The 15489-nt window shown below is 36.1% G+C and overlaps 1 protein-coding gene across 2 annotated transcripts in view; it reads left to right on the plus strand.

The window, feature by feature from the left end:
• Positions 1-15489, plus strand: part of TTC29 (tetratricopeptide repeat domain 29) — a 372975-nt gene that overhangs the window by 317189 nt on the left and 40297 nt on the right. For both annotated transcript variants that reach the window (XM_032186005.1, XM_032186006.1), the window contains 2 exons: positions 4426-4549; positions 8781-9012. In XM_032186005.1, the coding sequence (XP_032041896.1) occupies positions 4426-4549; positions 8781-9012 (356 nt within the window). The remainder of the gene's footprint in view (positions 1-4425; positions 4550-8780; positions 9013-15489) is intronic.

A 15489-nucleotide genomic window follows, 5' to 3' on the forward strand; every position in this document is an offset into this window, starting at 1 on the left:
TGGGACACCAAGTTGCAATGCGTGACTTTACATACTTGGCTCCCATGGTACAGTGAAACAGTAAAAGTCAGGTGTCAGAGCTCTCAGAAGTATTCACGAGTTCCTTGTATTTACAAAAAGCAGGAGTCTGGGTAGAGGGTGGCCTAAGATAGCCAAAAGGACATACCAAGATATCTGTGTATTAATTTCCTCTCTCTGATTTAGGTATTCTGGAATAAGAGCACCTGCATTTATTTAGCATAAAGCCCAGTGAGGCCAAACACAAGTGGTGGATCCTAGAAATCAATACTAACACCAATACTGAATAATATTTTTGTCAATGACCTGGATGATGTGACCAAGTGCACCCTCAGCATGTTTGCAGATGATACAAAATAGGGCAGGAGAGGCTGATATGCTGGGTGGCAGGTTGTGCTGCCATCCAGAGGGATCTCTCCAGGCTACAGAAACGGGCTGGTGAAGTCACATCAGGAGCACTGCATCCATTCTGTCTCCCAGTACAAGAGAAGCATGGACATGGTGGAGCAAGTCCAGCAAAGGGCTGCAGAGATGTTAAAAGGACTGGAGCATCTGTCCTCAAAGGAGAGGCTGAGAGAAGGCTCAGGGGGGATCTTACCAGTATCTCTCAGGCAGCAGTAAAGAAGGCAGAGCCAGGTTTTTCTCCATGGTGCTCAGTGACAGGACAAGAGGCAATGGGCACAAATTGAAATACATGAGATCACGTTTAAACACAAGAAAAAAAAACAAATTACTGTGAGGGTGAATGGTGAAACAGGTGAACTAGAGAGGTTGTGTAGTCTCCATCCTTCAAAAATTACTCAAAATCCTACAGGACACGGTCCTCCTCTGTTTGACTCTGCTCTGAGCCAAGCAGATGGACTTGATGATATCCAGAGGTCCCTTCCAACCTTAAATATTCTGTGACTCCATTATCTTTCTCTTAAGCAGTCCTTCTAGATTAATTCCTTTTTGCTGTGTAATGCTCCCTAATAGAAAACTTTCTGTAAACTAATATGATGTTTTTTCCAGACAAACTTACTTTTCAAAACTCAATGGCAGAATTTTTCATAAACAAGATTGTGCTGGTTTAGTTCGTTTGTTCTTCCTTACTGCTTGGAGGAGAAGAGGGTGTAAAAAAAACAGTTTAATGTAATTAAAAAAAAAAAAAAAAAAAAAAGCTAAAGAAAAGAGAGGCTTTTAGATTATTAGTTAAATATACAAGTTTCTGTTTATCTTACTAAACTTTTGGATATTTACTTGTCTGACATATAGCAAATGAGTCAATTTCTGGAAAGTTTAGAAAATATTGGATGAATGCATGAATAATTACTGTTGGTGACACAGTCTCCAGACTCAGCTAGATCACTTTTTACATTTTTTTTTTTTTTTTTTAACCTGATCTAAAAAGATGACTGGGACATGTTGGAGAAAAGTGGCTGAGCCCTCCCTGATGGCTCAGAAATTGTCTATGTCTTTGGATTTTTTTTTGAAATCTTTGCTGCAGATGTTTCCACAGACCATGGCAAACTGAAAATCTTTATCATGTGCATTTAGGCATGTCATTTTCCAGGGAAAAATCTGACATAATAGCATCATGTTCTTGACTTATTCTGCCAGTGTCCACCATGGTAATGACTTCTTGTGGACAAATGATTTATACATCCAATTCAATCACATGAGCAATCCTATAAAAGGTGCATATTTTCATAAAAGTCTAATAGGGGTAAAAATCTCATAGGGCATTTTAGCATGAAACTGGAAAATGAGTTGCTGTAGATATGTAATCTCTTCTGCTGAAGTCATCATAACTGTTCTGTGGGATCATGAATGGCTATATCTATAGGAAATTGCATTTTATGCATTTAGAAAGGTGATGTCTAAGGAGATAGAAAGTATATGGCTGTATAAAATAACATGTAGATTTTGGAAGGAACTATAAAATATTAGTTATTTGAGTAGGAAAGACCTGTTTATCATGTTATCAGGTCTTGTGCAGGATAAAGTGTTCCAGTAATTCTTCTAGCATACTTTAAATATCTCAAGCAGTAGTGCTTTTAAAAATACTTCCTTCAAAAGCTTGTTGAAGTGTACCAAATGACTGCTAGTTGGTGTAAGCGAAGTTCTAGCTTTGAGAAACATCTTTCCGATACGTATCAAATTGATTTCTGTTTGCCTGAAAGACATTATATGCCCTAGCAATTTTTATATTTTCTACACATGGAACATAAGCTTTTATGTGAAATATAAAAAGTGACCAAAAATACATGAAAACATTTCTATTAATTCATGAAATTAAGAAAACCTTTTTACATTTTCTCCTGTCACTGATTCCATTTGCTTTATTACTTTCAGCCTCTAGCCCACAAACTTGGTGGCACAATCAACAAACCCCTCAGTGGCTGTTTCATCCCTGCTCTATTTGATTTCTGCACTCTGAGTAAATGATTAAGTTTTCATGCATTGGTTCAACCAAAATCTATGTTCACTCAACCACATCCTTTATTGATTACTTCTACTGCAAACAGTAGGCCAAGTGTGATATACATAATTGGACAGTTGTCAGGGGATGTGGGTGTTAACAGTCCTGTTTTCCCAATTGGAAACTGGAATCACCTTGATACACAAATATTCTGCACTGTTTCATTCTCATTCCTTGGACCGAGGAGTCCTTTTCCTCAGAATATATGTTTTTAACTCTCAAAGGTCTGGTTGAATGGATTTAATGATTATACCATATAATATGCTCTTCAAGTTGCACCTGTGCACTGCATATAGAAAACTAGAAAAACTGGAATTAATATTTGTCTAACACTTTAACCTTGTCCTTTAACTTATATAAATCATATGCTGGATTTCTGTGGGGAAACATTTGATTTTCTCTTCTTAGGAAAAAAAAAAAAAAAAAAAAAGATTTGAAAAAATATGTTTCTAATTCTAAAATTTAGATTTTTTTTGACATTTTGTAAATGTTTACAGTAAAGTATGTTTAATATTTTCATATTAAATACATAAGTTAGGAAATTTTATTAAATCCAGCTCTGCTGGCTGACAACTAAGCTTTATAGTAGCATATTCATGAATACTTCAAACACGTTAGTTTCCAGTGTTTTAGCATCCTTTTGTAGCAGTCTAGATCACTTCAGTCACATAATCACTGCAATATTGTAAATTTGCAGTGATGCTTTACTGTGTTTCCTGTGCAATGGAAGGCTCTGTTATATTATTATAATTACTCTGTTTCATAAGACAGGGAATTGCAGACTTCTGCCAGATTTTGAAAACACATATCATTAACATAGTTTATAATAAAAAACAAAATATAAATAAAACCCAGACAGTCATTTGCTGCAAGAATATAACCTGAAGGTGTTTTAAAATAGAAAATAAATCACAGTTCTTTATCACTTACAGAAACTTTTGTTTCTGTGAGTTTCTTAATTAAGAGACTGTATTTTCTGTCTGGCTTGGTGGCTTGACATTTAACATGCTGCACTCCTCCATTAGTGACTCAAGTTCATGGCTAATATTGAGGTCAGCTGCAGTAACACTTCAGCCTTAAAGGGAAAAAGAGCGTAGTACCTTACTTACAAGGCAAACCCAGATGTCTATCTTATATCTTGTAACCATATGGCAGAGATCTTATATTGTTAGTGTGCACGGCTTTATTAAAAAAAAAAAAAAAAAAAGGGAAATCTGCAAATGTTATTGTCAAAGTACATTAGCCAATTTTCAACTTGGATTCAGCTGTGACCTTGGGTTGCTCTGATCTCTCTGGGATTTGGAGGTGACACCTGCAATCCACAGTTTATAGGTTGCCCTGTGTGACTCCAGCAACCTTTGATCCACCCAGCCAAAGTGCAGCATTACACCTGAGAGAAGGCTGTCAGCCCAGACTTAAGAGACAGCACCGTATGGTGCTGCTGCTGTACCACCAGGGTTCTAGAGCAAGAAATGGCACCTCTAAATGACAGGAGCACAAAAAGTCTTAATGGCAAGCTAGCACTCCTACTTCCTACTCTTCTCAGGATGTGAGGTCCAGTTTCAGGATGTGAGGTCCAGTTGTACTGAAAATGTCATCAGCTGTTCAGTAGAAGAAAAGTATTAAAATAATGGAAACTCCAAAAACCCTGTAAAATCATCACCTACGTTTTCATTCTTGCCCTTAAAAATGGCACAATTTTCTGAAGAAAACTTCTGTTTCTCTCAAAGGAGTTTCTGCCCTCAGATATTCCATGTGGATTAGTCTTATTGGTTTCAGTACAGGTAGGGTCTAGACACCCATATTGAAACTACAATCCGTATTTCACCATAAAGCAGATGAGCCATCACAAAGTAGAATTGATTTGGAACAGGGGGATAGATCTGCAGTCTTTGGAGAAGCCATCTGGGTGAATAAATACTTTTGTTCCTTGTCCTCTGCTTTAGTCAAGGAAAAGTGGCTGAAACTCTTACGTCCTTGGAAGAGTTTATGAAGGTTGCTGAGGATACGCATCTAAGCCAAAGCCTGGTGGATGCATGTGTATTGCTTGGGAACATTTACAATGAAAGAGTAAGTACTGGCTGTAGTAACGATGTCAAACAATTGAGTTTAACTCATAAAAATCTGCTTTTGCATATGAGGTGACCAGCAGAGTTTGATCCAGATATTGTATCTTATAAGAGTTACCAAAGGAGAAAATAATGTGTGACTAAAAACGTGCCTTAAGTTTTTGGGTAGGGTGAAAATTTCACAACATATTTAATACATGTGATATCATTCTAGAATGGGTGAATGAAAATTCCAAGTTCAGATCATAAGAAACTTTCAGTGTTGTGAAAATCATGGATCAATTATTTCGGTGTATATCATACATTGAAAACAATCCTTTTTTTAAATGAATTTATACTATTACTGTAAATGAATATGGAGTCTTTAATCTTAGCTTGGTTTCCTCTTTACGTTCTCTCAGCCAAATTTATGAAATGGGTGCCAGAAGCAAATATTTTGGCAAAGATCTGTGTCAGTAGTAAAAGGGTTTTCTGTTCTTTTTACCTCCATCTAGCTTGACAGCTTTGATTTGGCTTATTTAATTCAGATAATGCTAAGGTAGGGTAGGGACAACTAAGAAATTCCCTTTATTGTGGTTCCTAAGGTTTTTTGAACCACTTTCTGAGCCACATGCCAGTCTCTGAATTGTCTTTCTTGGGTGGACCCTGCAGAAGCAGCAGTTCTGTTGGCAGCCTGCCTGGGTAGCAGCTTCCCCGTTCACTCAGTGCAGTGCAGCCTCCAAAGACACAGAACTTGCACTTGGCTTTTGTAATCAAAAGAGTTAAAAATACAGGTGCAGAAGTGAAAGATTGATGTTGAACCCATTACCACCTATTTTAGAGTTGAAGTGCTACATGAAATTATTTAGATAAAATTGGTAATAGATAGAAGTTGCTCTGCAGGCTGGACAATGTTGAAATTAGGAAACACTTTCACTATGAAGAAAAAAAAAATAAATACCCTTTCAAATCATGCTGGACTTTTCAGAACTGGACCTTTCATGTTACTGGCAAAGTGCTGTTTTCAGTGTGTATGTATGAAGGCAAACAGGGAGCAACTGTAAATCTCACATTTTCTAGCTTTTAAGTACTAACTTTTGCCCAATTTTTTACAGGTTTTCTTTTCTATGTGTAATATGTCAGGCTACTTGCCCCTTTGCTTTTACACTACCCCCAAATGTCTTTTTATTTTCAGGATTGTTCTCACGCAGAACTCTCACTGACTGAAGTTACTGAAGTTACTGACCCTTTGCACAAGCAGTAGAAAAAAGTCTTACTCCGTATTCTCCAAGTTAGGCTGGAGACTTCTGTTTGCTTAAGTTCTTAGCATAAATGCAGAATCTCCATTGAAAACTAAGTTTGAAATTCTGAGAACTTGCTAAAATAACTTTAAATTGACCTGAAACTTTCTTTGAAGTAGAAGGTGGTGTGACACTGTCCTTAAATATTCTACCCCAAATTTGAAAAACAAATAACAAAATTCTGTTTAACTACTTTTATATTTCACTGCTTGTTGACACTATTGCTAATAATCATTTATACGAGAAGTGATATTTTAATAATTAACCTCTTTGGGGTTGTTCCCTAAATTGTGTTTCTCAGTTAAGAATTTGCTGCCTTGAACTGGGTTAGGGGAATAGAAGGGAAAAAATATATAGTGACTTAGACTTAGAAACCTATGTAAAATACAGAATTTAAATAGACAAAAAGATTTCACAAAAGTTTTACAGTTCTCAATTTTCTATACTACTTTTTTTCTGCAAGGTCAGCAATGTTTACTAATACTGAGTCTTAATTAACATTTTTTCTCGTGGATCACTGCCTGGTTGGTGTCAGCTGTCATAGCCAGTATTATCTAAGTTAAGCTATTATTAGGGTATTTTTATTCCACTCTGTTACTTCGCCTGGTGATACAATTTGTATCATCAAATTACAGATATCTCTATTTATATCCAGATCTATCCTTGGGGACCTTTAGTAAACCAAGGATATAACTTACTATCCTCCCCAAAGTGGCTTTGACTAAATTCACCTTGCTCTGTCCATGCTGTTGCTATTTCTTTGTAGTTTTGTCATCTCACCATTCCGTCACCATCGTCTTTCCTTAATGCTGTACACTAAGTTCCTGCTTTTTAGTCATGATTGTTTACCAGTATGTTTCATTTTTTAAATGCCTGTTTTTATATTATACATTAGTATCTCTGATTTCTCCCAGTTTAAGCAGGTTCCTTACTTAATATGAATAAACTCTGATGGAGATAGTATGACGCTGTCATTTCGCATTTCACTTTTCTTGAGTTTCCTAGTCTGATTTGCTGCATTCCTCTCACTAATTGTATCACTGAACCTATTATAGTTTTCATGAGTACAGTATGTAGATGTTTCTCCTTTCTGATTATTACCCTACTGCTTATTGTTCTTTATTCATTGCTGAGTCCTCATATGCCTGATTTTGCTCTGCTGATGTATAAAAACAGAATCTGAATTTCTCTTATCCTTATCCTTTTCCTTTTTTTTTTTTTAAATTCAGACACCCTTTAACAGTCATACAAATTTTGATCCCCAATAGTGGTATCAAGAGCAACAGGTATCAAAGTGGAGTCTGTGCTCCTGTCCTCTTTACTCTGTGCAGAAGGGAGTTTTAATTTTTCTAAATCAAGCTGAGAGTTAAAGGATAAGACAGCTCTGAAAACACTTTTCAGTCAGGAGTTTGCACCATCAGGGCAGCAGAATTCCTCATAAACTGGAGAGCTAGGAGGCATCTTCCATGGAGAGGGCCAGCTATATTTAGTCTGAATAGCCGTAGAAGTTTTTCTAGCTCTGACAATAGCCAGAACTGATTCCTTCACAATAAGGTAAAGGATGAACAGTTACATAATGCCATGCTCCCGATATGTTATTTTCCCCTTGTCTTGTTTGTTGACTTTTAACTTTCCACTTTGTAAGCTTGTGATCAGGATTTTCTCCACAAATAATCTATTAAGGGGAGACAGCTATCTGGAATTATTTTTAATTTTCCTGCTTTTCAATCAGATTCAATTAATTCCTATTCTTCTGTTACATCTGGTAGCAATTTTACATCTATTCCTCATTTATATTTGTTGTTTGGCCCGTATTTATTTTGTCCAGTTTTATTAATATACTGCTTATTTATATAAAGAGTGTATCCTAGTTTTCTACACTGTATTTTTGATGAGTGCTAATATTTTGTTTGACCTTAATAAATTTTAGATCTCTTTTGCATTTAGGGTCAGCCACTGCAGAGCTGCCCGTGTTATTTCAAGGCCTTCTTCTTGAGCATGAGTTAGTGAGAATCCAGTAAAAGTTATTAATAGCTCAGGCAGCATAAGTTACCTATCTTTTTCTAAAGAATCAATTTCATTTGCTATCACATAATCACACAAGTAGTGTTATTAGGTCCCTTTGAAATTCCTCGAAGCATTGCAAAAGCCTTTATTTTTAGCTTGTTAGAGTATATTGCCAAAATTGTCATCTGATCCTTTCCGTATGATACTAAACCTTAGACAATACGAATACTAGAGCAGAAAGTTACTGCATGCTACCTTATGTGATACCAACTCAAAATGCTTTCAACCATTACTGGACACATGAATGCTAAATTTCTGTAGGCTGCAGATAAAGAGATAAACTCTTTGGGTTTTCTATTTAGGAATGGTTGACAAATTTCTCCTATTGTTTCTCTTTTTGTTTGATCAGGAATATCCCTATCTTTTGGCATACTACCATTCTCATAAATCTGTAAGTTTTGATTTCTGTTCTTCTCAGTGCTTCATTTCATTATCATCTTTTTGGTTTTATTTCTTCATTCTTAAGATTTCTTTTCTAAAATTTAGTATCACAGTAGTAAATTAGGACCTTTCCTCCCACAGGGTTGTTCATGAAACAACAGTGAAAATTGCTAAAAGGCCTGACTGAAATCAGTGTTAATACTTAGCATTGATACAGTGATTTGCGTGATCAAAATACTACACAGACAGCTAAAAACATTTTAGTTCCTGAAAAAGATATGAGCATTGCTTTCTGCATTTTAGAGGTTAGGAAACACCAAGGGAGAGTGATTTGGTTAATACCATGCCATGAGTCATTCTGTAGGCTGGCCTCTCAGCTGCGACATCTCAGGTGTGAGGAGAGCAGGTTTTAACATCAAGGTAAATACAAGTGACTGCAAGCAGTTTTTACAATTCTTTTATTTCTTTCCTTTTTTTTTTTTTTTCTTCCCTCTTCTTTACTAGGGGAACTACAATAAAGCTTTTGAATATTTCACTAAAGCTTTTGAGGCAGCAAGCATTTTAAATAATTTGCCCTTAGAGGGGGAAACAAAGACTTACTGTGGCATTGCGAAGACTCATAAACTGATGGTGGCGTTTAACAGCTATATAGAAGCAGAAGATCCTGTCAGCCTCAAGTACCTGCTGGCATGGAAGGAGAACAGAAGTGACATGTGCACTGACCCTCTCACAGTTGGTAAGACATTGGTTATGAAACACATTAGTGCTGTATTGTTCTCAATGGTTAAGTCATTTTTCTTGTAGAGTTTTATTAAATTATTTCCTGGGTTTAACCTTATTGGATTACCCTTGTACTGAATGGAGGTTAGATTTACTCCTTTGTGTGCTTATTTTAAAGACAGAATTAAATAGGTTTAAATACAATATATGAGGGAGAAACAGTTTCTGGGAATGATAACTTCTTTTCAGTACTGTTTTCTAAAACATCACAGTTCTGGGCAAACAGTGATATGTTAGTTCAGTCAAATATCATAATTTTAAACTTAGGAAAAAAAAAAAAAAAACTTACTTTGCAGTCAGCTCTTCAAGTACATCCAGAAGCAATTTCTCTGTTTTTTGAAGTAAGAGGTAATTTCTGCTTAACATAGCAGACATAGCAATGAATTCAGAAGAGCATTCTGTTTTATTTTTGGCATCCTTATTGGGGAAAGGGGAAGTAACTCTTGTGATTTCTCCAATTCCCTAGTTTCAACTACAGGAGGGAGGAAAATTTTATGTGGAGTAGACCTCTTGGCATTGGTAAAATTTTTCTTTCTTTTTGGCATGCTGAAGAGATAAAAACTGTTTAGAGTTCCTATGATGATAACAGGGCAGTTCTTTTTTAATGCATTTCTTTTTGAATGACTGTATATTGACTATATATTATGACTAAAAATCATAAATATTTAGGATTTTTTTTTTCTCCTGAACAAGTGGATATTCAGCATTCTCATGAACAGACTTTGCTGGCTGGCAAAGTTAACTGGGCTCATATCTCCTGCAAGGCATAGTAAGTTTCTAGACCGTTAGTGCAGGATGTAGTGAAGATGCCAAGAATGCTATCAGAGATGGCCAAAGAATCCAATGTCAAGCAACTTTACATGTTCCACTTGGTGTTCATAAGCTTTAGGTGCAATAAATACGAGACCAACGAAAATTGACAATGGTAAACAGTAAAAAAACAGGAGCCCTGAAGAGATAGTTAGGATGATCTTTGTTAACATGTACGTTACTTCTTGCACCTGACAAGGTTTTCCATTCAGCCTTTTACACATTGCTTTCTCCAGTTAGTTGTGGTATTCATTTATATCGTGAAATGGTATGTGCTCCTTTAATCTCAAGTTTCTTGCTCCTCTTTAACAGGACATCAGGGATAAAAAGAGTATGATTAGAAAAACCCTTTATGTCCTGGCAAGCATGGTAGCAGAAACAAGTTTTGCCTGCTGAGAGTCTCTTCCTTTAGCATTTCTGCCTAGTTTACCCTCTGTTACTTATGGTATTACAGTTTTCATTTTAGTTCCAGTAAACTCCAGGAACCCTGTGGCTACTGCATATTTAGCAGCTCTTCCAGTTCAATATCATTTTTCTCATTAGTGCTCCAAGCTTACTCTCATGATACCCAGATTACATCCAGGAAAACATAGTGTCACACTGTCAGCACAATCTGTAACATTCTTCATGTTTTGTGTGCCAAATCTCTAGTTAGTACTGGCACTACATTTTTAATATCTTTGTCTGGCAAAACATGACCTGGCACCAATTCAATATTAAGATCTACCAGCTCTGAGTTTCAGGTACAGCCTTTATCCTATCTTCCAGCAGAATGTCTGTGCATGCTGTGATGAACTCATCACTTTGGAAATTCCTACTATGATAATAGAATGGTATTTCTAGCTCTTTCAAATAGCTCAACATCGATAATCTGCTAGATTTTTCTCAGTCTTTTTGAGGGTAAAATAGCTGAAGACAAGATACAATGGTAGTTCTTAATCCGCAGGGGAATTTAATGAAGTGAAGAAGGAAAGTAATAAGTTTTCATTTCTGTCCTGACTGGATAATTTTTCTGTGACAAAAAATAAAAGTAGTTTCTGTAGTCTTAAGCAAAAGAAATACTAAGGCTGATGGAGGAACAATAACATTTAAATTCAAGTACTGCCAGATACCTTATATCTTTCAACCAAGGCTTATTTTCTAAATCAATCATTTCAATAACCAAGCAGGAAGAACCATTAATTACTCAATTTACCTCAACATTTATTAATAAAATGGATGTTTTGACTGAAGTTGTCATGGAAAAAGGGATGAGATTATCAGAAAACAGTGTTGATAAATGCACAGGAGAATGTATTTCTGTCTGCTGTATTTTGACTCAGTCACCTGAGTTCACTTACAAGAGAGTTATTTATGCCATAGTGAGATGCCACTGTAAGAACAAATAAGACTTTATTGATCTTTTTGTGTTTTGTCAAAAGTATACAAAAATAATTATCAACAGTATCAGGAGGGAAAATTTCTCATGATTCCACCTTAAAGCCTAAAAAAGGAAATATTTTCTGTGGAGAAAATACTTCACAGGTCTTTCAATAGATAATCTCCTGATTTGTCATCTTCTAAAAGGGAGAAGAATAATTAAAGAATCTGAAGGCAGGAAAATTTTGGATTGAATTTTGGATATTAATTAAATGAAATGCTTCTCAAGAATTATGTTTTTGTGAGTCTGGAAACTCTTGGTACAGGTTATTGCAGCTGGCAGTGCTTTGCCTCTGCAAAAGACTTTGGGTGCCTGAAATCATCTAAACATTTTTAATAGCAGAGTTCAAGTTAAAATATTTTGTTTTCCTCATGCTGAAAAATCTTCAGTTGTTTTCTTGAGAAATGTTATGTGCTTTTGACTGCAATTTATATTTATTGACTTTGGACAATTTTGCAACTTTGCAAACTTAACACATTTTACTATGAGTTTTGTGTGTGTTTTGGTTTGTTGTTTTTTTTGTTTGTTTGTTTTTTGGTTTGTTTTATAGTAGCACTTAACGCTGCTTAAGTGTTTGTCTTACCTATACCATAAGTTGCAGTCTTATGATCAATAGAATTATCTTGTACCATTAACGCTTTCATTTTTCAGCATGATCTGGACTATTTCTAGCATTCCACACCTGAGCAGCCTTCCATGTGATTTAAAATGCATGCACCAGCTAAAACTATAGCTTGGAAAATGCAATACAATGAGTTTTTAACCTTACTCCCATACATGTAATCCCTTGATATTCTTTCTCCATCTCCCTCTTACAGAGCTAAGGAATGGTACATTACATAATATGAGTGGGTCCTTTTTGTTGTATAAAAAGTCAAATTCTCATCTTATCAATTCATATTCTTAGAAGTTCATTTAGATGCTCCATAGTTATTTTCCTGCAAAAGATGTAGCTAACTTAATATGGTGAAGAAAAGAGATCTTGCCAGATGAATTTTAGATGGAAGTTTGTGTGTGATTTTATCATTCATTAATAAAAGGATTATCCCTAAAGAATGGTAAAATTAGAAGGGAGGTATGAGATCGAAAATTACACTAAACACATTCCATTAACATTTCTCTACTATAACTTACCACAAACACATAATTTATGTGCCATTTTGATAATATTGCCCAATGTTAGAACGGTGTGCTTCCTAATGTGATAAACTGCTTTTTTACTGTCTCATCTTTGTGAAGTACGCTAATTCCAGAAATACCTCTAACATTGCAAATCCGGGCTTCCACACATTAATAAATGATGCCAGTTACCTCAAATGCATTCTAATAGCTGTTATGCTATGGCACTGTACCCAAAATGCCTGTTTCCTCGTGAATATTGGTTTTGATTTGCTAAAGTATTTTTTATTATAAATGGTATTTTGTCTGTCCAGTAAACGTTTATCGGTGGTAGCAGGTTTGTTGATATGACAACATTTCGGGGAGAAGGAGAGATATGGCATACTAATCAAAACTAGAAAGCTTTATACCTTACACAGATGTACATCCTTAAAATAGTTCTTGATGTCAGTAGAAAAGTAGAGGCTTGTGTTAAGCTTCCTTTCCCTTCATATTCCATATCTGAAGCTCTGTCATGGATTCTGGCATATCACTGTACTGAGGTAGGACTACCAGAATTGGGCACATGCCTGCACTCTCTCAGAGTTGCTCTTTGCATTTTTGTTATATTATTTGGCCCATTTATTTGTTTGTAAGTTCTGTTTTGTAGTTAGCTTGTACAGAGGGTGAATATATAAGCTTGTGTGCAGACTGAATTAACCCACAGTTAGTGCTCTCGTAACCTTTCCACTTGATAGCATATCAGTGGGTTATGTAAAAAGCTTGTTGAGGAACAATAATTAAAAGTGCACACTGTCAGTGACAGAATAGCTAGACTGACTTTAAACAGACAAAATCATGATTCTTTTCCCATTCACTGCCACACAGAAGATGGGAGTGCTTCAGACCCTTATTTTGAATGTGGTGAATGTGCCTGTGCCTCCTGGCGGCCTGCTCGCTCTGTCCTCTCAGCCTGCTCTGTTTGCTCTGCATAGGCCTGGAACTAGGTTCCTCAGTGGGCTCTTCTTCAAGTTCTTCGTGCTTATGATTTTTGTCAATAAAGTTAGAGAAATTGAGAGTTCATTTAATTGTTCGGAGTACGTTGTTAATATGACCAAAAATGATGAAAAATAGAAAGGATTTTGGTGTTTTCTCAGAAAATACAAATGAACATGAATGAAGAGAGTTATACTTGTTCACTTAGGTAAATAACAGCTATGATTTTAAATCATGGAAAGCAAGCCTGTGACCAAGTGCAGACTCCAAAGCTGTCCCTGTGCCAGAGGCATAAAGGCTCAGTTCTCAGTGAGCTTTTTTCAGGAGTAGCTCAAACACATCAGTGTCCCCTGCTGGAATTCAGAGGATGGCTTCTGCACACCGTTGTGGAATTTATCAAATAGAATAGTTTACTCACTTCTGGAAAAACACTGGTTAGAAATGCCAAAATATACGCATTTGGGAAAATAGGGGAAAACAAAAAAAGCCTAGAAATGCTTCTGTCAATTTTTTTCTCCTTACAATTTTCTAAACTCCTAGTGCTTCTTAGTCACATCTGACACTCATCAGTTGCTGAATTTTAGCATATCTCCCTTTTTAATCTTCAAAAATCTCTATTTTTTTTTTGTACTGCTGTGTCCTTGATATTAACGCAGAATACCTTAAGTAATTATCAAGATAGGTGGCTGGCAAAAATGGTAGGAAGAACTACCTGAACAAATTCCAGTAACAACAGATGTGAAAGAGCAGTTCCTTTAGTTCAATGTTTTGAATTACATAATGATAATTCTGAACAGGAAAAAATATACTTAACTATATCGTTACATACCTGTCTGCTAAATAGATAGTATTAACTATTTGAAATACCTTAGACAGCATGCTTAAATGTAGATGATGATGATGATATGGAACAGCTTAGGAAGATGTGTTTTGGAAAATAAGCTTATGTAGTGCATGTATCTTACCTGAATTTATTTCTTCATTTATTTGAGTGATTCAGCTTAGTGATATGCTTCAATAGTTTTAGAAAGTGAGGGTGGTTATTGCTTGGACTACGGAAAGCACCAGATGTGAAGAGAAGAGCTAAAGAGGTCTGAAAACACATTTTAAACATCTACGTTAGTTTTCCTTAGTGCAATAGTTTGTTCTGTTTACTGCTGATGGTTGAAGCTTGTCTGAGAAAATATATAGGGGGGATGCTTACATTCAGTGGTTTTGTGCTTTGTAGGGATGCATTTTACCATTTGTCATGTGATTTCTTTCTAAATACTGCCTTAAATAATAAATAATTTCCACACAGGATTGGACTAGGCCAGATCTGTGGATGGGCAATATTGTGGATTTCAGAAGAGGGTTCATAGAACATTTCAGTGCTCAGAGAAGTTTCTTTGTAGTCTGTGCTAAGAGTTGACATTCTTGCATGTCTGGTGTTATAACTTCAAAAAATTCACTGTCACTCTGTCTAATGTGATTATGAGTGTTCTTGTCATCTGGAGTTACATAAGAGCATCTCAACCAGAGCAGAATCTGGGTTTCTCATCTGGATTTTTCTGCCGTCTGATACTTTCTATGGAGATATCTAAATTGCACCCTGCATTTGCTTTAGAGCCATCCTGTGCTAAACATTGCTGGCATCCAGCTGTGTTTTCTCAGGCAAGCTTTCTAGATCAGCAGAAAATGGTTCCCTATACAAGGTGAATTGTTCTTTCTTGTGGAAAAAAAATGTTGAAAGCAGTGTTCAAACTAAGGTATATTGTCAGAACCTTTAGTGTAGCTTTATGCACTGAACTAGTAGCTTCATGCACTGCTCTGTCAGTACTCCTGCCAAAACTGGAGTTCCTTAACAGTTTAAAGAGTGAAAAATCTCATGGCAGGAGCTCAGTTCTACTCTAATCCCATAGGACTCTTAAATGGTACAAAAGAAATGGCAGCACTTGCCTAGCCACATTAGAGCACTTCTGGAGGAATCCTTGATTTGGAGATACCTACCTGGCAGCTTGAGGTTTGCCTGCAATCCAGAGCATAAGAAATGCACTGACAAAGAGAAGAGTCATAAAGCAGAACAGGTGGCAGGTACTGTGCTTTGGCAATTCCCAGCTGATTGCAGGA

Source organism: Aythya fuligula, chromosome 4 (genome assembly GCF_009819795.1).
Source record: "Aythya fuligula isolate bAytFul2 chromosome 4, bAytFul2.pri, whole genome shotgun sequence".
Classification (NCBI taxonomy): Eukaryota; Metazoa; Chordata; class Aves; order Anseriformes; family Anatidae; genus Aythya; species Aythya fuligula.